General features: G+C 39.4%; 1 protein-coding gene across 2 annotated transcripts in view; it reads right to left on the bottom strand.

Annotated features, from left to right (window-relative positions):
* Positions 1-24,682, bottom strand: part of DOCK1 (dedicator of cytokinesis 1) — a 538,667-nt gene that overhangs the window by 57,907 nt on the left and 456,078 nt on the right. For both annotated transcript variants that reach the window (XM_065552235.1, XM_065552233.1), the window contains exons 39-44: positions 14,831-14,920; positions 10,633-10,737; positions 5,844-5,985; positions 5,545-5,623; positions 3,788-3,872; positions 1,620-1,706 (exon numbers count right to left, since the gene is read on the bottom strand). In XM_065552235.1, the coding sequence (XP_065408307.1) occupies positions 1,620-1,706; positions 3,788-3,872; positions 5,545-5,623; positions 5,844-5,985; positions 10,633-10,737; positions 14,831-14,920 (588 nt within the window). The remainder of the gene's footprint in view (positions 1-1,619; positions 1,707-3,787; positions 3,873-5,544; positions 5,624-5,843; positions 5,986-10,632; positions 10,738-14,830; positions 14,921-24,682) is intronic.

Raw genomic sequence — 24,682 nt, forward strand, 5'->3', positions numbered from 1 at the left:
AAAAGGCTTATAGAAAGAGCTCCATTAGACAGATTCATGCACATTTCTATCAGGTGCACAGCATTAAAAGTGCACATGTACAAAGTGGATGAAGTGGCCTGCCAGACTGTGTTCTTAACTCAGAAGGTGAAGGAATTTTCATCAGATATGTTAGGTTTTACAGAAAACAATTCTTGCAACAGAGAAGGTAAATGCTATCATCTCTATCAGGATTAAGTTGAAAACATAAAAATACAAAAAAAAATTCAAAATGTTTTATTCAGTTGCCTAATACTGTCAAACATCACATTCATATTCTGTTACTATAGATACCATAGTCATTTTCTGCATTACTTTTGTTCATCTAAATACAACTGTCCAACCGAATCTCAATGGAGCAATATAATGCTTTTAATTAACCATATGCGAATTCTTCTTTCCCTTTAAAAAAAAAAAAAAAAAAAGCCTCACAAGGAAGATTTAAAAACTCCAGTAAGTAACAATGTTTTCATTGCAACTTAAAAATTACAGCTAATTTAGTATGTAAGATATTTTATGGATATATTTTATGTAAACAATTTTAGTTATGCACTAGAAAAAGGAGGTACACATTTGTTAAAATTCTTGGTGAAGTTTTTAGGGCATATTTTAGCTAACTTTAGAAAACAGAGAGAACTCAAACAACATTTAATCACTAATGATATTTACAAAAGAAATTTAGTCAGCACAAGTAATTTAATTTACTTTATCTTCCCTTAGATAAATTACAGTTAAATTATCCAATTCCTACTTTTAAAAAGCAATACTTTTGTGGTCTTTACAAATTAGGGCCCTTAGCAGAATTTTTTTTTAAATAGTTTTGACAGATAATATTATATTTATTTTTAAGTATTTTTAAAATTCTTATCAGTTAACATTTTCATAATTGTGCAACATCATTTGTTTGAAGCATTTTTCAATTTTTATTTAAATTTTCAGTTGTGGGAAATGATAGGGAGGTCAGACAATAGGAGGAATCAGACAATATTTAACAACAATAGATGTTGAGAATCAAAAAGTTAAAGGTTTATAACTGCTAAAACACAAATTGTCAGCTTCACGTCAAAATGTACAAAATAAATATTCATAAATCAAACTCAGTGAGATCTCAAGTATCCTTTTCTTACTTTGCCTATCTGTATTTTTTTATTATTAAAACTGGAAATCCTTTTTTGCTGATTTGTGTATTTACGGTGAAATTGACACTTAATGATAAAAATCGAATCCTTCCAAGTCTACTTATACAGCAATGAACGAGTAATCCCATTGATTTTAAGGTGGATACTCCTGTGCTTAAAGGTAAGAAGTGCTGAAAAATCTTGCTGAATCAGAGCCTAGAGGTTTATACGATTCACCATTCATATTTTTGTACCAGTGATGGAAGAATACTACTTTTGCTATCTGCGCATTCACCTTAGTCAATAAACAGTATTCCTGATGAGAAAAGTTGGTAGGTAAGTCCCCATTCCTTTAGTAGGTTACATATGGTTCCATTGATTAGACTTTGAGGTTAAGCAGAGTTATATACATTGCATATATTCAGTAACTGGGAAAAAAAAGTTCTAAGTAGTCTCAGTAAATTCATCCTGATTTGTCCTTACCATGAAAACTGATTTGACTTCAAACCATCTTAAAATCCCTGGTAATTTATAGGCTGTCACATAGATGGTTCTCTCAATCCACATATTCTGCAAATATAATATAAAAAAGGTTAGAAATAGCATGGTAGCAGATTGATAGCTTTTATCCTAACCAAAGATCTACAAATTCATTATCAGAAAGAAGAACGGCAGCAGTATAGAAATTACAAAGCTAAAAAAAATAAATTGCAAATGGAATCTGTATGTGTATTTCAGGGCTATGTCTGTGGCGAGATTGGTCTCAATATGCTAGCTAATGTGCTATTTAACAGTCAAACATTGGTCTTTTAACTAAAGGGTAACATTATGTAAAAGCTCCACCTGCTTCTGTTGAACTGTCATTTTCCAACTAATCTGTCTTGCATGTGAAAAGCACGTTAAACAAAGTGGGATGACAGACTTCAGGAACAAATTTATCTGTCTACTGAAATCCTCCACTCCATTCTCTGACTGGACAATTTTAAATATAGCTGAAAACAAGTTTCCCAGGTATAACCTTTAGGGTTCTCACATTAGTGCCTTAAAAAGTGCTTTACAGACTGTATTTTTAATCAAAAATCTCAGAGAGTTTAAGTGCAAGGAGAAGCAGCCTAATCTTAAAACTTCTTTGTCTTCAATTTAAAAAGAAATTATTGTTTTAATTATTGCTCTCTCATGTCTGTAAATGTTAAAGTCATGATGAAAATGTTACTTTACCTAATTTTGTTTTATCTGGCCCTGCCTCCACATTTTAAATGGGGAATATATTGGCATGGCTGTCTTTTATTAGCCCCAAGCTCACTTAGGAGCCTAAGTCCCATTGAAAGTCAATAGGACACAAGGGCCAGATTTTTAAAGGTATTCAGGTGCCTAGTGGGATTTTCAAAAACAACCAGATGCCTAGAGTTAAGCACCTAGGTGCTTTTGAAAATCACATTAGGTGCCTACGTGCCTTTAAAAATCCAGCCCTAAGCTCCTAAGTGTTTTAGTTATTTTAATTTTTTTTAATTGGAAATCAAGATGCATTGTCACTTTATCTCGCCAAAAATCCTTGTTGGTTTTTGCACCAGCATCATCCACTGATGATGGGAGCATTTTCTTCCATCTCATCTGGGATCACTTTGATTAGCAGCCAAGTTTACTGTGAGTAGCAGAACAGACAGCTGTGGCACAGGGCTTGTCAAGTGAATCAGGTTAGGCTGGCCTGGTAGGGGGGAAACCCTGAGTGAGTATCCTCTGCCTGCAACGACAATCTGGAGTTCCACAACACACCAGCCCCTCAAAGCACAGCAGATTAGAATTGGCTAGCTTGTATGGAGACATAAGATTGCAGCTCTGTATTCGGAGCAAATGGTGAAATGGACAATGAAACTGGGGAAGCTGTTCACAGTTCTCTGCTCTAGTAAACCAATTCCAGCCTATTCAGCTAGTATCATAGAATATAAGGGTTGTAAGGGACCCCAGGAGGTCATCTAGTCCAAGCCCCTGCTCAAAGCAGGACCAATCCCCAACTAAATCCCCAAATGGCCCCCTCAAGGACTGAACTCACGACCCTGGGTTTAGCAGGCCAATGCTCAAACCACTGAGCTATATTCAAAGGCACAAGGCGCCTATTATTTTAAAGAAAATTGAGATTTACAATTGAAAAATTATACCTAAGTACAAAGTACTGTTAGTATTATTCTTCCCCCTATACCATGAATAAGGTGGGAAGGGAAGGGGAAAGCACTTGATTTTGTGGCTTGTTGTAACCAACTTGGTGGTCACAGGCTGGGATGAGAGAGAGAGAGCTTTATTGACCATATGGTGAACCATATGGCTTTGTAAAATATGTATTGCTGTAGCAAAGACTGATTTTAAAGGATGCCTGGCTGAGATCCTTAAGGTAAGACAGCTTTCAGTGAAGAATGGTTACATTTTAAGGCCTGACAGTTTTGTATTTCTCCTGCAAAGTGGTCAAGTGTTGAACAGACTAAAACAGCTTTGTTCATTTTTCTTAGTGCTATAAAACAAAATTCATGATACATGTAGTTTTCATTGCACTCATAATAAATTCAGTCCCATTTTATTGCAGTTACAAACATCAACCAACCACCAACAAACCAAAACATAACAGCTATCCTGCATTCACAAAAGAGAAAAAAAATTACCGCAAATTCATTATCTGGGTTTTTCTCTCCTTTTCGGACAGGCCGTGAATACTCAAATCGTTGGACCTCATTCACCCTATAGAAACTGAATTAAAAAAACCAAACAGATCGCATAACTGCAAACATTTTGTATTAACAACATGTTTAGTAGTTAGATCATTTAAATAAAATACTGCTGAACTTCTCTGTTAATAAGGAAGAAGAGTCACAGTTTGCCCTAGGGCTTTGAGCCTGCAGGCATGTATGGATACAGTGTAATTGTAGCCGTGTCGGTCCCAAGATATTAGCAAGACAAGGTAGGTGAGGTCATTGGACCAGCAGACGTTGGTCCAATACAAGATAAGATACATAATGTTCTTATCTTGTATTGGACCAACATCTCTGCTGGTGAGAGAGACAAGGTTTCGAGCCACACAGAGCTCTTCTTCAGGTCTGGGAAAGGAACTACCAGCATCACAACAAAATAAAAGGTGGAACAGACTGTTTATTATAAGAAGTTAGCACATATTGTAAGAGACCATTCAAGGTAGAGTGGCCTGTTAACACTTCTGCAGTCATAGGACAAAAAGAGGCGGTTAGTGGGTGTGATGGGGTGCCTGCCCCTCACTGGCAGAAAAGGGGTTAAAAGGAGCCCTAGGGAGACTGCACTGGGGACAGCAAGGGCTGAAGGGAGCAGTCAATAAGGGCCAAACAGGCCCATATAAAAAGGGAGTTGCAGGGCAGAGTTCTTTGCGGGGGGCCCAGCGAGGAAGGACTGCGTCTCTGGAGGGCTGAAAGAATTGCCAGCACCAAGGACAGAGCAGTGCTGCACGCAGGAACCGAGGGAGCGACAGACAGCTCCTGGCTGGTTGCTGGGGTTTGCAGGCTGAGGCCCTGAGGCAAGGGCAAAGAGGATGCTGGGGCCATGAGGAAGTGGTCTGACCATTTGCTGCAGTAGCCATTAAGCTATAAGTAGCCAGGTAAAATGGAAAATTCAGCATGATATTATTTAATATTCATACTTTACTTTTCTCCTTTCAGCTCTTGTCATGTCTGCGAATATAATGGTTGCTTGGTTCTTGCTTGGCTACAGTATCATATCATTCACTGTACTGTGATGTGCAACTAACACAGTCCTCTACTTAGGCATGGAGCCAGCCCAAAGAAGTGAAGTAACTGCAGTAGAACCTCAGAGTTATGAACTGACCAGTCAACCAAACCTCATTTGGAACCAGAAGTACGCAATCAGGAAGCACCAGATACAAAAAAACCCCAAAACAAAACAAAATACGGTACAGTACTGTGTTAAACATAAACTACTAAAAAATAAAGGGAAAGCAGCATTTTTCTTCGGTACAGTAAAGCTTCAAACCTGTATTAAGTCAATGTTCAGTTGTAAACTTTTGAAAGAACCACAGCATTTTGTTCAGAGTTACGAACATTTCAGAATTACGAACAACCTCCATTCCCAAGGTGTTCATAACTCTAAGGTTCTACTGTCACTTTTATTATTATTTATATTTTGGTTTGTGGTACTGCCTAACAGTCCCAGTTATGGATCAGAACCCCACTGGGATATGAGCTTGGGCTCACCTCCTCAAGTGTTGTGTCTGTGTTATCTTCAGTGGTTGCTTATAGAAACTTATTTTTAAAATCAAACACACACTATAACAACAAAGAAGAAGAATTACAGTTTACAAGGGTTTATGTTAATTTAAGTGTTGTCTGCAGGCCATTCAGTCAGATTGGTAAGAAGGTAGAAAAAACAGAAAACTCACCTTACAATTTGCTCTGATACTGGCTTGTGAAATTTGGGTGGTAAATCAAGTTTTGGTTTTACAGTAAAACACTGAATATCTGAATTGACAGGTTAAGAATTGAAAAGAGACAGAGTTTAAATTATGCAGGAGAGATGGTTCAACTGAGAAATGTCCCTTGAAAATTGGCATAAAGACAGTAATATATCAATAAAAACATAAAAAGTGCAGTGAACTACTGTGCAATTTTAGCAACAATAACACATTCTCAGTCTGATTAGATTACATGAGCATATGCATGTAGCAATTTCCAAGGATACACTGACCAGGGGAGTTTTTAATATCATCGCCTGGTGGAGATGTTGTCTTCATTTTTTCGGCATTTGGAAATTGGGTTAATAACCTTGCTTCAAAGTCTTCACGACGTTCATATTCCTTCCCACGGTAAATGAACACTTTGTTCTGGAAACAAATTAAAGTGAAATTCATATAGTAATATTCACAGTAAATTCACAATAAAATAATATCCTAGTCCTCTGAAAGTGTATCTGGATGCTACTAACTAGTGGTAGAAATATAAAACATCTAGTTTACAGCAGAATGACACACAACAAATTACAGGTATTATGGTCAAAATTTAGCACAACGCTGAAGCATTAATTAATCCATAAAGCTTAAATTAATCCATATTCAGTAAAGCCATTAAGCGCATATTGAACTTCAAGCACAGGCTTAAATCCTATTGAAGTTAATTGAACTTTAGTGTGTTTAAATAAGGGCCTATGGCAAATAATTAAGGCCTCAATTCAGGATAGCTCTTGAACACCTCTTAACTTTAAGTGCATAAGCCACCTTCCTGAATATCTGAAAAAATATTGGCCCAAATAATCCTCTCCATTGCACCCACAAATCATCCTCTGAAGTTAATGGTGTTTGCATGGTGTATCAGAGCAGAATTTAGCTATTATGTCTTCACATTTACAAAAACAATTCTGATTAAATGAGTATTCAAGGAGTATCAGAGGAGTATCTAGCAGGACAGTTCCATATAGTCTGTAGTTATAAAATGACATCTTATCACATAATATCTCAACTCTAATGCACAGCACTTCATATACCATCCAAAGACGATATATCTAATTTAGCTTTTCTAAAAAGATTGAGATACTGTGGATTTCATTTTAGTTCTCTCAACAGGTTTCTATTACTATTTTACAGTTATCTGAAAAAAATAGCTTCTATATGATTATTTTAATGCTAGGTCATTTCTACTTATTGCTGTGTGTCACTGAATGACAGACCGTCATCCAGACGACCAGGAGAATGTGGAAGCAGTGCGCGGTAGCGTGGCTCGACCTGGCCAATGCCTTCGGGTCCATCCCCCACCACCACATCTTCGACACACTACAGGAGTTTGGGATGCCGGAAACCTTTCTCCACCTGATCCGGGAACTATATGAGGGCTGCAGCACCACCATCCGCTCGGTAGAAGGGGAGACCACTGAGATACCGATCCACAGAGGCGTGAAGCAGGGTTGCCCCCTCAGCCCCATCGTCTTCAACCTCGCCATGGAGCCGCTCCTGCGGGCGATCTCCGACGGCACCGACGGCTTCGACCGGCACGGTGAGAGGGTGAACGTCTTAGCCTACGCGGATGACCTGGTCCTGATCGCAGACGACCCCGAGAGGCTCCAGGTCATGCTTGACACCATCGGGAGAGCCGCGGACTGGACGGAACTCCGCTTCAATGCCAAGAAGTGCGCATCCCTCCATGTTGACGGGAGCAAGAGGGACTCTGTACTGATGACGGAGTTCCTCATCCAGGGCGAGTCCGCCGTTCCCCTGGCGGAGGGGCAGGCGTACCAGCACCTCGGCACGCCGACAGGCTTCCGAGTCCGGTAGACCCCCGAGGACACCATCCAGGAGATCCTGCAGGACGCCGCCAAGATTGACACATCCCTGCTGGCGCCGTGGCAGAAGATCAACGCCCTCAACACCTTCCTGATCCCCCGCATCGCCTTCGTCCTGAGAGGATCCGCCGTGGCAAAGGTGCCCCTCAACAAGGCGGACAACACCATCCAGCAGCTGGTCAAGAAATGGCTGTCCCTGCCCCGGAGAGCCAGCAACAAGCTCGTATACATCAAGCACAGGCACGGTGGTGCCGGCATCCACCGTATGGGAGACCTCTGTGACATCGCGGTCGTCACGCACCCCTTCCACCTCCTGACATGCCCGGACACCAAGGTGAAGAACGTTGCAACGACCGCCCTGCAGGCCGCCACCGAGAAACGAATCGGCAGACCTCCCTCCGACCGAGATGTGGCCACCTTCCTGAGCGGCTCCCTGGACGGCGACTTTGCCCAGGACAGGGGCAATCTCGCCTCACTGTGGTGCCGCGCCCGCAATGCCACGCGCTGGCTGGGGAAGCGACTGGGCTGCCGCTGGGAATGGAGCGAGGAACGGCAGGAGCTGGGAGTCCTGATACTGTGGATCAGAATGGAGGACAACATCATCATCACCCCCGGAGCCAGAGGCGTGCTGGAGAGATTCCTGAAGGCCGCCGTCCACGCGCTCTACGTGGACACCCTGAAGAAAAAAACAGACCAGGGCAAGGCCTTCGAAGTAACCAGCAAGTGGGACTCCAGCAACCACTTCCTCCCCACGGGCAGCTTCACCCGGTTCGCCGACTGGCGGTTCATACACCGCGCCCGGCTGAATTGCGTCCCCCTCAACGGTGCCATCCACCACGGGAACCGGGACAAACGCTGCAGGAAGTGCGGGTACGTCACCGAAACCCTGCCCCACGTCCTATGCTGCTGCAAGCCCCATGCCAGAGCCTGGCAGCTGCGCCACAACGCCGTCCAGGACCGCCCAGTGAAGGCCATCGACCCGCGCCTGGGAGAGGTCACTGTCAACCGCGCCATCCCCGGCACCGACAGCCCGCTGCGCCCAGACATCGTCATCATGGATGAGGCTGGAAAAAAGATCATCCTAGTCGACGTCACGATTCCATTCGAGAACAGGTCCCCGGCCTTCCGTGAAGCCCGAGCCCGCAAGCTCGAAAAGTACTCCCCCTGGCTGACACCCTGTGGACTAAGGGCTACGAGGTGCACATCGACGCTCTGCTCGTTGGGGCCCTGGGTGCCTGGGACCCATGTAACGAACGCGTGCTGAGGACCTGTGGGGTGGGCCGTCATTACGCACGGCTCATGAGATGCCTAACGGTTTGATAAACAGTTAACATAAATCTGAGTTATGCATTCAACAAATATGCTTAATTCTAAAGATAAATATGTTGTATAATAGGAAGCACATAAGTTTATAGTACTAAAGCAATCAAGACACATTAAAATGAATTTTGATATGAAAGTAACAATCTAATCTGAAAATGTTTTAATCTTATTATTCATCTCAGAAGTAAGACTTGTAAAAAAGTTATTAACAACCTAATAGAAAAACAATGATTTGTGGAGCATAATGCTAATAATTTCTATAATAGTTAATTAAGTTTGGTTCTGCAATGCTGCTCCTTGAAATTGACAAGAGCTGAAAAATATTTATCTCTATTTGAGAACAGAAATATGAAGATAGATACATTAAAAGTGAATCATTCATATAACTCAAAAAAAAACACCCTGAAATACAGGGAAAATCTTGTACTGAGAACCTTCTGTCAGCAATGCACTTAATAGCCAAACATTACAGTTTTTATTGCTAATATATATATGACACGCTGACCCTTGACAATTTTTGAAGCATAATAAACATGTTACTACAATAACACAATTATTCAATTGTGAAGAAAAAGATCAGTCCAATATTAGTAAACCTAGGTTAACTCTCTATTCTTACTTTCCATTATATCCCTTTGAATATACAGATAACACAGTGCTTCAACTGGAAAATTGTGTGTTGTATTCTATGCACATTTCCTGAATGAAAATGTATTACTGGCTGAGATGCTGGAATGTGCGAATATACTGCTATTGTACTCAGATATTCAAGACAGCTTGCTGCCTCTCTTATGATCCCAGTAGAATCATTTCCACAAAGTTGTATTTAACAGCTCTAAATCGTTGACAGATAACTCTGTCCATAATGGGAAATATGCACTCTGTTGTATGTTAATGTACATGTGGCAAGATTAATAGTAAATCACAGACATAATACTCTCTAAGAAGTTACCAGCAACTTTATGGTTCCTTCTATTTTCTAGTTTTGAAGATTACTATTATTCTCACCATTCCCTGTGTTTTGTTTTTCAGGAATTTTATAAAATGTTTATCCAATTATTTTCTGGGGAAGCAGTCAAGTTTCAGAATTGCAGATCAGCCGATGTCTCACAAGAACAGAATAAGCAAAACTAGCATTTACAACTACATAGACAAAGCATTAGAAAATATATGGTAAAGACAAATCCTGCACTTACCAGGTGTAAGGATTGCATGCCCTCGTGAGAGCTTACCATTTTCATAATTTATGATTCTAACAATTAGAAAAGGAAATATCTGCCTGCTGTAATCCCCAATTAGCTAAGTATTATATTTTCATACAATAATTACAATGCAGCTACTTTCTATTCCTAAATCGTCTACCAATTTTTTGTTAAGAATATCTTTAATTTGCAAATGAACTATGACAAAATGTAAGAACATCACAAACAATTAGAAAATACTTTTATTAGATATTTTAAACTGTAACTATAGTTCAGACAAATATAAATTATTAAATTTATCGGCCCTTCACAACCTTCTAATATTATACTAGTAAAAAACTGTTCTCTCTGACCATCATTATTTGCACTCTGTATAAAAGGAACAGTCAAAAGCAAGACAATCATTTAGATTTAAACCATACTGGTTATACATGTTCATTTCCAATTATATACGAAACTTACGATTTATAAAACACTGGATGTGCTGTAAAGAATAGCTCCTTTTACTACAATTCTGCCAAGTCATAAGTGAAAAGAAAATTGACATCTGTTTCGTATAACTACAAAAAGATTCCTATTTACAAATCCTCCCCAGCATGAAAGGAAAATCTGTTCAAACCAAGTGATCTACCTGTAACTCATGAAAGAAAAAGAAAAAAAAAAAGAATATTTACCCGTAGAAATGTAGGGAATCCTTGGCCATAGTATCCAACAGCAAAATAATCTGGTTTAGGTCTTATCACTTTCACAATGTTTTCATAGAACTGTGCTTGCTTTTTCTGTAAAGTAAACAGCAACAATACTTTACTTGAATGTTTCCTTCTAGATTTCACCTGAAGATGAGAATCCAGTGTAAGAGTTTTTCTGTTCACATCATTCTCTATTAAGTGTGTTTTGTCTTTATTCATCTTTCGACCAGTTATCTACTGATATCTGAAAATGCCAAACTCCATATTCTTGCTGGTTAGGGTGACCTTTTGTGTTAATGGATATAGACTATGGACAGAATAAATACATACTTTCCCAAAGGAATTTTCCAAAGCACTTGAATTCTGACTTGCAACAACCCTGTTGTCCTACCCTCTGGAAATTTCTTGAGTAGACCTGACCAAAAGTACCAAATTCCATATTGGATTCAGTGATATAGATTAAAGGCTTCGAATTGAATCCTGGAAGCACTTGCTGCTGAGCTAGCTGGTCTAAAGGTACTGGCTCACCTCCTTTTTTCCAGCTGATAAATTGCATTAAAATATGCTAACATTATATAAATATGTTCCTAGCATTACTCTTCAATGTGAACAATTGCTGTAGTTGCAACAGGAATGTTATGCAATTGTGAAGGTGGACAACAGGACTCTATTTTAAGATGCCATCCATAAAATTGAAAAGTTTGTGAACCCCATGACATAGACAAATGTGCCACGGACTATTAGGCCTCTCCACTGATCTGTATTTGAACTCAGATTCTTATTTCTTTTAAAATCGGCGGTAAGCTCAAATGATGAGAATGAGATGTGAGGTAAGAGAACAGAATTTATAACTTTACAATATGTACTCATTAACATAATTTCAGTCTACAACATTTTGTATCTGGGGTAGCTTTATTACTGCAACCATATGGCAGAGAGCAATTGGTTTGTAAGACATCAACTTACCAAGTACAGCTCAGTTCATCTTTGAAAAAGTGAATTTTGCAACTGGCAGTAAAAATATCATTTTGCTAATGTCCTGAAGTCCAATGTTTAACATTTGAACAGCCGCCTCTACATAAAAAGTATTCAGAGGTGCTGCAGGATCCAGCTTTAAAACGCCTCCCAGTAGATGAAGATGGTAGGGACGTTACTTGAATTGTCTCATCTCTTCCTTAAACAAACATTAGGAATCTAAACCTCAGGACTGCCAAGCTGTGCTGGGTGCACAACCAAACTATGCTCGGGGGAGGGGGGGGGCGGGGGAGTGGCTGTATGTTACCTTTATTCCCCTGTGAACCCTGCCATAAGTTAGAGCTGCCTAAGGAGAATAAGATCATGGGACTGGTCTGGGAATTCTTGAAGCACAGTAGGCATGCCATCTTCTCTGAGGGCAGCAAGGTTGTGGGGCTGGGTATGTTGCCTCTGTGCCACTGGAGGGATCCTTAGCTGCCCACTTAGGCAACCTGTATCTTTCTATATATCTATCTAAGGTACTTCTGTGGTCCCCATTACCTTGGTATTTGAGCACCTCATAACCTTTTAATGTATATTTATCCTCACACTGCTGTGAGGAAGGAAGTGCTTTATCCCCATCGTAGAGAGGGGAAACTGAGGCAGAGAGACACTAAGTGACCTGCGCAAGATAACAAGATAACAAAGTAAGTAAGTCTGTGGTGGAGCAAAGATTTGAACTTGGGACTCCCAACACCAAAGCATTGCAGAACAATCTTAACAGGTTGGAGAATTAGCTCAGTTTTCACAGATGGTCAGCTACCACTAAAATCACGTTTAGACAGTGTGAGGTACACAGTTGGATTGGTATAAACAAGAGAGACCAGCTAAATCTAAACCTGCCTTGCCAAGAAGAGGGCAAAGATACATTAGCTACAAGGATTGGAGAGCAGAAATATGCTGCCTATCAAAGTCCATGTTATGGATACTCTTGTACTGAATGAGATCTAGCATGCCTCCTACTGAAGAGGATTTGTCCAAATCTCTCTTTGAAATCTAGACAGACAGCAGACTACTTGCAGCTGATTCACTGTTTCAAATGATTTTGTAATTTCAAAAAAATTTGTATTTGAGCTTTAAATTGGAGATGAAAATCTTATGTAATAACTTTTCCTGATAAAGGTATATGCATGTTTCCCTTAATGAAATTATTTTATATCTGAATACTTATAAATACTAAGCTATTATTTAAAAATTATTCCCTGGTTTCATCTGTATGATCCAATTTAAAGATTGACAGTAATTAGCCAGCCAGTGGATGATAGAATCTATATACAGAATCATAGAAATAGGTTGCTAGTCATAGGGTCCCTGCTCTGGAACCCAGAATAGCTGGTGGACCCAGGTTCCCCTACCAACCAGAGGGGAAGTGGCACAGGACCTGGATAACTGGAACACCGGAAAACAGTCTTCCAGTGATAGGGAACTGTATAGTTACCTGGCCCAAGGGTCAAGTCACAAAGACGGAGTATCCCAAGTCCCAAAGAGAGAGGGGCCACAGATCAAGCACCCAGCAGAATGGGGTGCCAGACAGGGCGAGAGCTAATTGTCAGACCTAGCCACAATAGGGACTCCTGCAGTGAGTGGAACCCCTTCACATTCACGTAGACAACTGCTGCTCAACTGTCAGACGAGACTAGAACTGGTTTCCTGCTAGGACCTGTTCCACACATCATAAATGTAAGTAGCAGTAGAAGTGTCCTTCATATAGCTCTTGAGTCTAGAACTTTTCAATAGAGCTTTATCACTTTTATATGGCCATTTCCCTGGAGCCATCCTACCATCTCCACATGCATCTTCTAACCAGACAGACTCACAAGTGTAGTTAGAACAGTTAAATGGACATCAGACATGCAAGTTCTCTTAACCAGGGTTGAGTTGCGGGATCACCATATGAGAGAAAATCATCTGTGGAATGGTTACAAAAAGTTATATATGCAAGGGACTACATATCACTTGGGCCATGCTCTATTCTTTGCTGGATATGATGCACAGAAGGAACATCTGATGGATCTGAACCCAGAAGCAGGCCAAGGATATAATCTCAAGGCAAGCAACAAAGCCAAGAAACTGCATTCCCCAGGAAGAGAATGTAACATCTGGACAGTCAGTCTCTTTATGGATATGAACTATTCCTGAGGTCTGCACATAAATGGATTCCCTGTTGGATGAGATTCCAAGAAGAAATCCTCGACCTTTTGTTGGGATTCACAATGAGATCAAGAATTCAGAGTATGGCTACAGTCTGGAACACTTAATGGTATCTCCTGCAGTTATTGCCGCAGACCAGCAAGTTTTCAGGAGAAGAAATTATTATTATTTAAAAATTACAAAGATTTTTTTAAAAATGGGATTGATGAGAAGCTGAATTAGAAAGTGCCCATTCACGATCCAGAATTTAGGTATTGCTGGTGCTAAGGAAAAATCAACATATACCTCTAGAACAATAGTGATTCACAACTTTTTGTAATGGATCAGTGCCTGCCTTCTCTTCCCCAGTATCTTTTCAAGTCATGCCTTAGTGTGCCCAGTAATAATTAAAATATCTAGCATTCCTTAGTCAATTTTGAAAGTAAAACAATACTTTCTGAAGGCTAAATAGTAGGTCAGTGACAGAGATGAAAAAAAATTCAATTTCCTGGTTTCCAGTCCTATACTCTGTTCAGTACACCTCATTATTACTAACAAGCTACAAGCTCCACAGTTATTGGTAAAGTTATTATGCAGATGCCCTTTGAAATAACTGTATTTACATACAGTTTAAAAATTTTAAAATAATTCTATCAAAGTCTGAGCTCTCTCTATCTTTAATTGCTCCAGGAATGATAGGAAATTTTCATGTACACATCTTGCCAAGATACATCCATCTATTTTTTTAAAAAATCCCATATTTCCTTCTGACCACAAGCAAACTGTAAACAGATTATCTTCGTTCCAACATAAAAAACAAACATTTTCCACTTAAGTCACTTCCAAAGATGGTCATTTAATTAATCTGCCAGCCAACATCTGCCCCAAGAGGGCAAGTAAATCATTCTTCCCACTGGGCTAGCATAACCAAGGTAAGAGGAGTTTTCAATATTATTTAAAAAAACTTAAAAAGTGAAATTCCAGAGAAACTGTTTGATAATATCTATGTTAATTTAAACTGAATGGAAAAGAAACCTACCAGCAGTTCACTGAGTTGTTCATAATCAAACATTTCATTTTCATACTGTTCTGCCAGTTCTTTGCCCAAGGCAATGGCCTCTTCCCACATCTGTTTAAAAAAATGCAACTGAATTATATACCTTAGACAAACAATGAAATTGGATTAAAATAAATTTAAACAAAACATAGCAAAATACATTCTGATATGCCTGCAAACAACTGTGCATAAAATGTGACAAAATAAATATTTGTGGCAGCTTCTTTCATGAGCCCATCTTTTTATTTACCGAAGATTAAATAAAAATAAACACTCTTCCTACCAGCCAGGCCAGGTATCCAATGTGTGACCAACTCTTACAGTCTACTTGGAAATCCTAAAACTCAGGGTTTCTGATAGATTCTGGTATAATCTACAAATCCATATTAGATAAAGCAGGCTACACTTGAGAGATACTTCTTTTGCTTTGTGTAAACATTCATTATATTTCTATTGTCTCTTTTCTGTCTCCTTCAAGCATGAGATTCAAGAGCCACATGAATTGACACAAAATAATTTAACAATAACTAGCAATATCCTTCATCTACTCAGAATACAGAGAATCTTAAAGAGGAATAGCAAGAATGTTTTTAAATGTCTATTTTTCATTTTTACTAATGTACATGGAAAGAATCATGTTTAAATTCCCATACCAAGAAATCCAAGAATCAGGCCTTACAACCTGTCTTTACGGCTGAAACTTGGCTGGCATCTCACTTAATAAAATATGAGCATCAGAACGAGTACGATACCAATTTGTTCCATATTACCCTTTATCTTAAATTTTAAATCATAGTTACATCTCTCGCCGAGCCATCTACTTTCCTTCTCGACACGTGCCACTCCCCTCCTTGCCATGCTGAAAGACACATGGCTACTGCTTCAAACAGCAGCAGCATAAAAATGGGGTAAAAGCGAAGGGGTAAGCACTTGCTTCCCTGTCACTGCCCAAAGACATCTGCCTTGCAGGGAAAGAATTTGAGATGCAGCAACACAAGCTTCCTGAGCTGGCTGCTGAGAAGGTGTAAGAGGAAAGAGCGCTCCTGGGGAGATCTGCATGCAGTGAAACCGATTCACAGATGTCTCCTACATGGACACTTGCTCACCTCAACCCTCAACTCTAATAGTGCTGACTGAATCTTGCCAGCCCTTCCCCTTTCTCGCAGCACCTTTCTGTGGAAGAGAGCTGTCTCTTCTTCCCCACGTGAGAGCAGCCATGGAAAGGGCTGAGGGACAGAAGAAAAGCTGGTGACATTTATTCATCCAACAAGCTTCATCTAGAGAAGAAGCAGGTGGTTCTGAGGGGAAGTGGGAGGTTTCAGTGGGCTGTGGATTTCATGGAACAAAGCCAACGGGCAGGTCTAACTGAACAGTTTCGCAAAACACATTCAAAAGTGAGCCAAGCCACCCAAAAATCATGAGATTGGTTTAAAAGTGCTGAGATTTAAAAAAAATTATAAATGTTAAGTACATTTTGTTTGCCTTCTGGTTTGCCAGGGTACATTTAGGTCCCATTTTCAAGCTTTTCTCCACAACCATAATGGCTCAATATTAATGTTTTGGTTTTTTTCCAGATAAAAGCTGAGGTAGTCAGGTAATCACTGTATCCTGGGACCCGGGGCTTCAAGAACAGCACCAAAATGGCACAGGACTTACAATAAAATCACGAGAGTTGGCAAAACTGAGTTTTTCTACATATTATCCCAGAGGCTTTTTAGGCCAAAACGAGAGACCTGTGACCGATTGGTCTGAGCACCATGCTGGGAGCCTGTGGGCTCAGGCAGCCCATACAATTCTACCAAAGTTATTTGACAAACACTCTCTACATGCATGTGTCCATCCAAATCCATTCCTTCTCTTCCCACAAATCAAATCTATTCCTTCTCACCTCCTGACATCCATCCATCCATCCATTAATCAATCCTTCCTTTTCTCTCCTCAACTTCCATTTTTGGTCTTCTCCCCTCCCCACAAAAAAACATTCCTTTGCTCCCTACCCACCTCCTCTACAAAACAAACCCATCCCGTCTTCTCTTCACCATGCTCCTTTTTTTTATGTGGGGCTTAGCAATTGGAGTAGGCAGGCTGGCTGCATGATAAACAAGACTGCTTCCAAGCTGGTATGGTGCTGAGCCAAGTAGCTGGAAGGCAAGTGGATGCCCCAGCCTGATAGGTCTCATCCTTGTACAAAGCCCTGGAGTAAGTATCTCTCAGCCCCCTGTTTGTCATCCACCCTACCACATTCCAGAACCCTGAAGAGAAGCCTGCACAGCTTAGTGGCTGCTGGAGCTTGGAACAGAGGCCAGCAGTCAACCGTCCATAGCCTGGAAGAAGAACCACTCTAGCAGCTGGGGGGAGGGGAGGGAGAGGAAAGGAAAGAGGGAGCCAGAAGCTGGAGAGATAAGTTGTTGTCCGTTGTGGGGAAAGAGATATAGTACTGGCTCTCTATGAGCTGAGGGGTGAAAACATTGTCTACAGCTCCAAAGGGAAGCCATTGCTGACTGCAGGAAAATAGGTTGGGGGCTAGTTGCAGGCGGAAAGGATACAGTGAACCTGGAGTCCCAGAGAGAAGCTGCTGTCAGAGTTGCAAAGGTGGAATGGATGAAATAATAACCCAGAATCCTCAAAAACTGCTGCTGGATGGTGGGAGGGAGAGTAGTCGTGAGGAGATCTGAAGCCTTGAAAAGCAATTGCTGCTGCTGGTTTGTGTGGGGTAGGAAACAAGGGGTCTAGAGCCCCAAAGACAGGCTGTGGACATCTAGGAAGGAGCAGGGCCCGAGTTGTGTTGGATTGTCCTGGAACACCATTTTGGCACTTTTTTGGAGAGTTGACACTGTTTGGGGGAGCCAAAAGGCTGTTCTAGTACTTCTGGTTCTCTCACTTATAAGTGAGTTCCAACATTTCTTTTTTCAGGACTCTAGCACTATTATGTGGAACAGAGACTGTGTCACCAATCTAATGTCTGCTGCCAGCTGCCTAGTCTGGGACTAATGGGAGCCAGGAATTCATGAGGTCTAAAATTTGGTACATTCGGTTCTCTTTGTAATTGTAGAAGAAATCTACAGAGGCCAAAGTTTCTGCCTCTGCAAAATGGGGATCACAACATACTCACCTATTACACAAGGATGGAATGAATATTAGTTAATGTTTTTAAAGAGCTTTGAAGATGGAGAGTGCAATATAAATCCATGCTGTGCCCACACCTCGAATACTGTGTCCAGTTCCAGTCGCCCCATCTCAAAAAGAATACAGTGGAACTGGAAAAGGTTCAGACAAGGGTAAAAAAAATGATCGAGGGAATAGAATGGCTTCCATATGAGGAGAGACTAAAAGATAAGGGCTGTTCAGTTTAGAAAAGAGACAACTAAGGGGGCTATGACAGAGCTCTATAGAATCATAAATGGTATAGAAAAAGTGAATAGAGAAGCCTTATTTATACATCACACAATACGAAAACCAAGGGTCACCCAATGAAATTAATAGGTAGCAGATTTAATACAAACAAGAGGAAATACTTTTTTACACAATGCACAATTCCCATGGCAATGAGTTCCACAGGTTATGTTGTGATGGCCAAAAGTATAACTGGGTTAAAAAATGCTGGACAAGTTCATAGATCCATCAATGACTAGGATGTAACTCCATGCTTGGGGTGACTCGAAACCTCTGACTACCAGAAGATATGGCTACAATAATTGAGGAACAATTAGAAAAAATCTAATATAGTCTTGCACTTTTTATGTTTTAGACTAAGTTTCTTCTGACTCATAGCAACAATATCCTGCAAATGTATATAAACCAAAACTAATATTTATTGTAATGTGGTAAGTCAGCAACTGTAGAATTCTTTTTAAAGCATTGAACTTTTCTTAATGTTTAATACTTCTTTACAGCTTCAGTCATTCATAACATCTTTTGAACAAGTCTGTTTCAAAGAAAATACCCTTACTTTAATTTTCATCATGTGTTTTTTTGTTTGGTTGCTCTAGACTTAACTAGTCAGTCTCCAAAACTGGAGTATCACTAGCTTTTGCTTTTGTGAAAATATTTTAGTGACAGATCTAAAGTGACAGATGATCTATATCAAATAGTTTTCAAAAAACTTCAGGTTTAAAATAAATGTAATTCTAAATAATTTTGGAATCACACCAATACTATAAAGAAGCACATTCAGTCCTTTTATTGAACTCTGCATCAGAACAATAATTCTAGCAGCAGATTCCCAATCTACCTTCAGTAACTAGAAGTGTTGCTTCAGTATAAATGTATGGTGTCATTTAATATAAACTCATTGGGCCAGATCCACAGCTGGTGTAAACTGGCATAGCTCCTTTGACTGTGGTACTACTACTGACAGTTCCTGGGATAAAACTCTCTAGGATTGGAAACAAGTCATTCTCCGAGAGGCTCTTTGCCTGGAGAATTTGCTCTTTCTCTGGCAGCTCACCAGAGCTAGAGTCTGGTGGCCTTTTGGGCACAGAGATAGGCCTATTTAATTAACCAGGCTTTTGGAAAAATAATTACATAGCAATTATGAAGTGATCACTGACAGATGGATGTCCCTATTAAAACCAGACAGTAGCAGTATATTTGATGTTAGAGAATACTCTTAATTAGAAATGCTTGATCTTAAAGATTTGATGAACCTAGATGCGACTACGATGGGCAACTTATACAAAATAAATACAAATATGTAAAATCGCAGTTGGGGCCCGTAGAAGCAACTGTAATACAAATCATATTAATAATACTTTTATTAATAATAAATTATTGTTACAGCATGGAGAGCTTAAACATGAATCCCAAAATTCAATATGATATAGACTATAACAGAGACTCTCCTTTATATCTGCAGTCAAACAACCTCAGCCTTCTTCCAGTCTGTTGAAGAAACAATTCACTTAACTACAATTGTACCTGAATGGGGGGAAAAAATCTCAGACACAACCTCATTTTCTGATTTGAAATACTAAAACTACTTTAATAGCATCCTTAACTCCCCCTTCTTTCCGCCCACACTGGAGAGGTGTTAATGGGCCACTTCACCTTGAATGCTCTCTTAAAATATGTTAACTACTTATACTAAACAATTTGTTCCACCTTGTAAATTTCCCAGACCTGAACAAGAGCTTTGTATAAGTTTGAAAGCTTGTCTCTAAATCTAACAGAAGTTGGTCCAATAAAAGATATTACCTCACCCACCTTGTCTGTCTAATCATTTTTTGTAATACTAAAAATAAGTTTTGCTTAGTTTTCTTGTTAAAACTGTAACTGTGGGACAAAATTCTTTTAACTTCCTTCCTGTGTCTACTTTCTGTGGAAGTAATCTGACCAAAGGGAAGGACTTGCTGCTGCTGGTCATTGAGAACTTCCTATAAATCCCACTATACCCCCCTATATGCTCAACTTTGACTCGATGAGGAAATCATATCACAATTGTCATATAGTGAGCGAGTAAGAAGAGGTTTATACCTTCCAATCTGTGTGTTGCTGAGTGCCCTCAATTCCAGTTGCCCACAGTCAGTTAACCATTTGCCTTTTCCCCTCCTTTACTTTCTCAACAAGAATTGGGAGAGCTACCATCATGGCAGGGAGAAGAAAATTTAAGCATAAAACTAATCCTTACAATTTTTCTAACATTGTGAGGGTTTTAGATATCCATCTTCAAGTAAAGTGTGCACCTAAAATCCACTGCAAACTCTCAGAAAAATTCCCTTGTGTATACTACAGCTAATGTATATTGGATGAGGGCAGTATGTCTATGACAAAGGATTCTGTTAGCTGAAATCTATAAATATTCTTGAAGGTCAGTAATACCCAATCTGCTTCCTCACAGACTTCTTGCTTTGGAACTTTTCCCAGCTTTGCCTAGGACATGTTAAGTCTTTTAGAGAAATGAGCTGTAATGGGAAAGGGAGCTAGTATATAGTACTTGTTTGATGCATGATTCCTTAATGCAAGAAACAATTGATCTGGATAGCGTACAAGTGAGAATGGTTTCTGATTTTATAGGGAAAACGCCTCTCTTCTGTTGAAAGAATGAGGGAAAAAAGTGTCCTCCTGAATTCAGTTGTGTGGCATATACAGGACTCTGAAAAAGTGGGAAAAGCCTTTGAGAATCTGAAAGGATACTCTTTTTATCGAATAGCCTATAATTAAATTAATTTTAAAGTTCACATGAAATAGTCACAGCCTGAAAAGAGCTATGGGGTCTAGTTTCATATGCTTTAAAAAGGTTCCTTAGCAATAGAAATGGATATCAGTTATGATATTATTTAACTTCTGACTGAGTTAACGATAAGTAAAAATATAATGTTCCAAGATAGGAATATTAGTTCACAATACTGCTAAATCTTAGGAGTGTCCTAACGACTGTACCTAAGTTCCAGAAGCTATTATAAAACTACTAAAAAAAGCTTACATATGTAATGCAATAATAAAAATACATTCTTTGTCAGCTCTTAACACTGGATTTAACATGTGTCATAAACACTGATAGGAAGGTGCCTAGAAACCCTCTCATAATAATACCTGACTAGATTCATTTCAAAAGAGTTCCAGAAGATGGTCTCACTCCATAGTCATCCTCCTCAACCTGTCAAAACAGTCAATCACCCATTCTCCTCCTCTGCAGATTTCTCTCCCTGGGCGTTAGTGATTCTGATGCCCTCTTTCTTCTTCTACCTCTCTACCCAGCATTTCCTCTTCATCTTCTCTTTAGTTATCCGTTGGTGTGCACCTGGGTTCTGTCCTTAATCCCATCCTCTTCTACCCTCTCCTAACGAAAATTCATCTGCTCATGCTGTATCAATCTTTGTAAAACTGCAATTTAGCAAATTATGTAAAGGACAATTTATCATATTATTGTAAAGAAACTTTAAATACATGCTACTTAAGTAGAGTACACAGGAATCTGCTCTATTCAGTGATTGGAGATTATCTGCAACTCCTTTTACTAAACAGAAAGTTAATATAGCTCTTGTATAAATGGTTATCTTGAACATTACATATCTCTATCTGTCTACCCAAACTATCTTTGTGCAGTTTTGGATTGCTGACTGTCCTTCTGATGTCTCCTCCAAGATTATCCTTCAACTATGACAACCTCAAAAGCGTGAAAACTGAACTTCTCAACTTTCCTTCAAAAGCTTTCTGCTCTCTTTTCCTTCTCCATAACCTTAGACTATTCCAGGTTCTTTTTAAATACTGTTGTTTCCGCCTCTTCATCACCTCTAAAGTCCTTCTGTCTTGCAACTTCCTCCTGTCTGGTCTCCATGCATCTCATTTCATTCCACCCCCTCAGTTTCATCAAAAAGCTACTCCTAAAATTAATCTCCTCCTCCAGCTGCTTTGACCATTTAAATCTCCTATTTGAATTTGTTCAGTGGTTTACTCTTATCTTTTGCATCACGTTCAATTCTTTGTAACATATCACATTATTAAACCCGTCCCTAATGTATATAGTTCCTCTCACTTCTTCTTGCCGCCCTCCCCACATGCCTTTGTTGACACAAACCTGCCTACTGAGAACCCTTGGAACAGGGTGGCAGAATTCTCTGTTGCCCACCTTAGGAGCAGTCGTTGCAACCTGGCAGGGAGCTGAAGGTTAATTACTGCTGACTGGAGCAGACATAGCCCATTAGATAATACACTATATGTAAGTAATAGCCCTTTGAAATCAGAATATAGGGCCTGGGACAGACAGGTAATAAGGGAAGTAATCTAGTCTTGAAGAAATGAAAAATAATGGGGATGAGGCAGTGAAAGGAGGATGTATCCATCTAGTTATCGTTCACAGTAAGCACATCTTTCCCTATTGCTTATGGTATGAAGAATATAAAATGTTTAGTTGTATCCCTCATTTTCTTGAATATATTGTCATGGGCTAAAATTCATACAAGGCACCACTTAATTCCTATTTAAAGCCTTAAGTGTGACTTAAGCAGTGTACCGACCTTGCACTGGCCCTCAGTATAAATTTCACAGAGAAAGGCTATCATGTGAGCTGCAACAGACATCTGAGCTTTTTGCCATCACAAGATATTTAGTGTAAAATACCACTTATGCTTTAATTACTGTGAATCCAGCAGAAGCATAATTCTTATCAAATCAATCAGCAATGTGAATTTATTTATTTACTGCTCGCTTCTGAGGCCAACATTTTAAATTTATGAAATAGTTGTGAAAAATGTTTATTGGTTTGTATATCCATAATATCCAGCTCTAACCTTAAAACATGTTCAAGAAGTTGTACATTTTACTAAAAAGGAATAGGAACAGGCATTCCACAGCTTCTGTTGAAAATGGTTGCAGAGACCACATAAATTGGGTTATAAAATATATATTATTTTTACTAGTGCCTCTAGCCTATTTCTTGGCTTCAGTGGTTCTTTAACATTGACTAACATCAACTTCTCCACATGGACTACATTTTTCTTTTATTACTGCCATTCTATTTTCTACTCTCATCATGCTACAGAGCAGCCTACATTTTCAGGAAAGTCCTTGGATTAAGGGCTTTATGGAAAATTACAAGACCTTAGCCAAACACTGTAATTCCAGACAATTCAGGGCAGATTCAGTGGATAGGGTAGACTGACATGATAAAACTGAACACAAGGCCATTTAGGGGGAAAACCAAAATATGATAGCAAAAAGTACAAAACAGGTGAAGGATAATTATCTAGGAGAGGAAGAAAAAGATATGAAGGCTTGTAGGAAACCTGGAGGAAATGCATTTTACTTTGGAAAGGACAGAGATTAGAAGAGTAATGGGAAGGTTAAGAAAAAACAGCTTAGAAAGAAGAGACAGGGAGCAAAATACTATAATTATTTAGGAAAAATGGTAAGCATGCTAAAGAATAAAGGAGAACATCAACCAGTCAGAAAAAAGAAAATGTTTGCAAGATAGAAGGTCAAATACAAGAAAAAGGCAAATGTATTGGGGAATTTAAAAACTAAATTCCAAAATGTTAATCTTGTCTCAACCTACAAAAACAAAGACATGCAAAGTTAAAGCTGACATTCTGTTTTAGCCTGCTACACTGTGCCTAAGAACTATAGCCAATCTGGTATTTAGTGCAGCCCTCCAGTATATTAAGAGAATATTTAATTCTGAATTTCTCTGGACTTGGATCCTAACTCTGAAGGTCTAATAACAGTACTTTCTCCACTGAGGGGTAGCTTGTCTTTGGAATTTGCCTTACACATTAGTCCAAGATTGCATGAGTTTATTAACCTCAGGGCACACTGATATTCTTCAACTATCCAAAAATAAGTGAAAGGGGCAAAAGATAGGCTGTTCAGCGGTTCTTAAACAAGCGGACATTTACTTCCCTCTCGCACTTCTGAACTATACAACAGACAGTACAGTATGTTCAAATTATGTGGGGTTATTCAATCCAACAGTGTTCTCTCAAGCTTTTGATGCCTGACTGTGTAATGCTGCACAGGATGAACGTTTGTAAACAGCAGGTATTTTTGCCTGCTGTTCATAAACAGCTCATTAGTTCTAAAAGTAGCAGAAATGGGTAAGTGCGACTTTAAAGTAGCTTGGCTGTTTCACATGCAGCTGAGGAGAAAGGACATTATTGGTTTAATTTAAAGTTAAAATCCAGTGGCCTGATTTTCAGAAGTTCGGCTCCCATTGAGTCTGGGGGAATTGCAGGTGTTCAGTTACTGAGGAAATTAGGCCATTGAAAACAAAAACGTGTAATTTATTTAGGAACAAGGGTGAAATTATAACATGCAATAAAAAACAAACCCTTTTTACCAGCCGCCCCAAAAAATGTACACTGCAAAGAAAATTAAAATATATTTTTGGTCATGATTTGT

This window comes from Chrysemys picta, chromosome 7, assembly GCF_011386835.1.
Source record: "Chrysemys picta bellii isolate R12L10 chromosome 7, ASM1138683v2, whole genome shotgun sequence".
NCBI lineage: Eukaryota > Metazoa > Chordata > Testudines > Emydidae > Chrysemys > Chrysemys picta.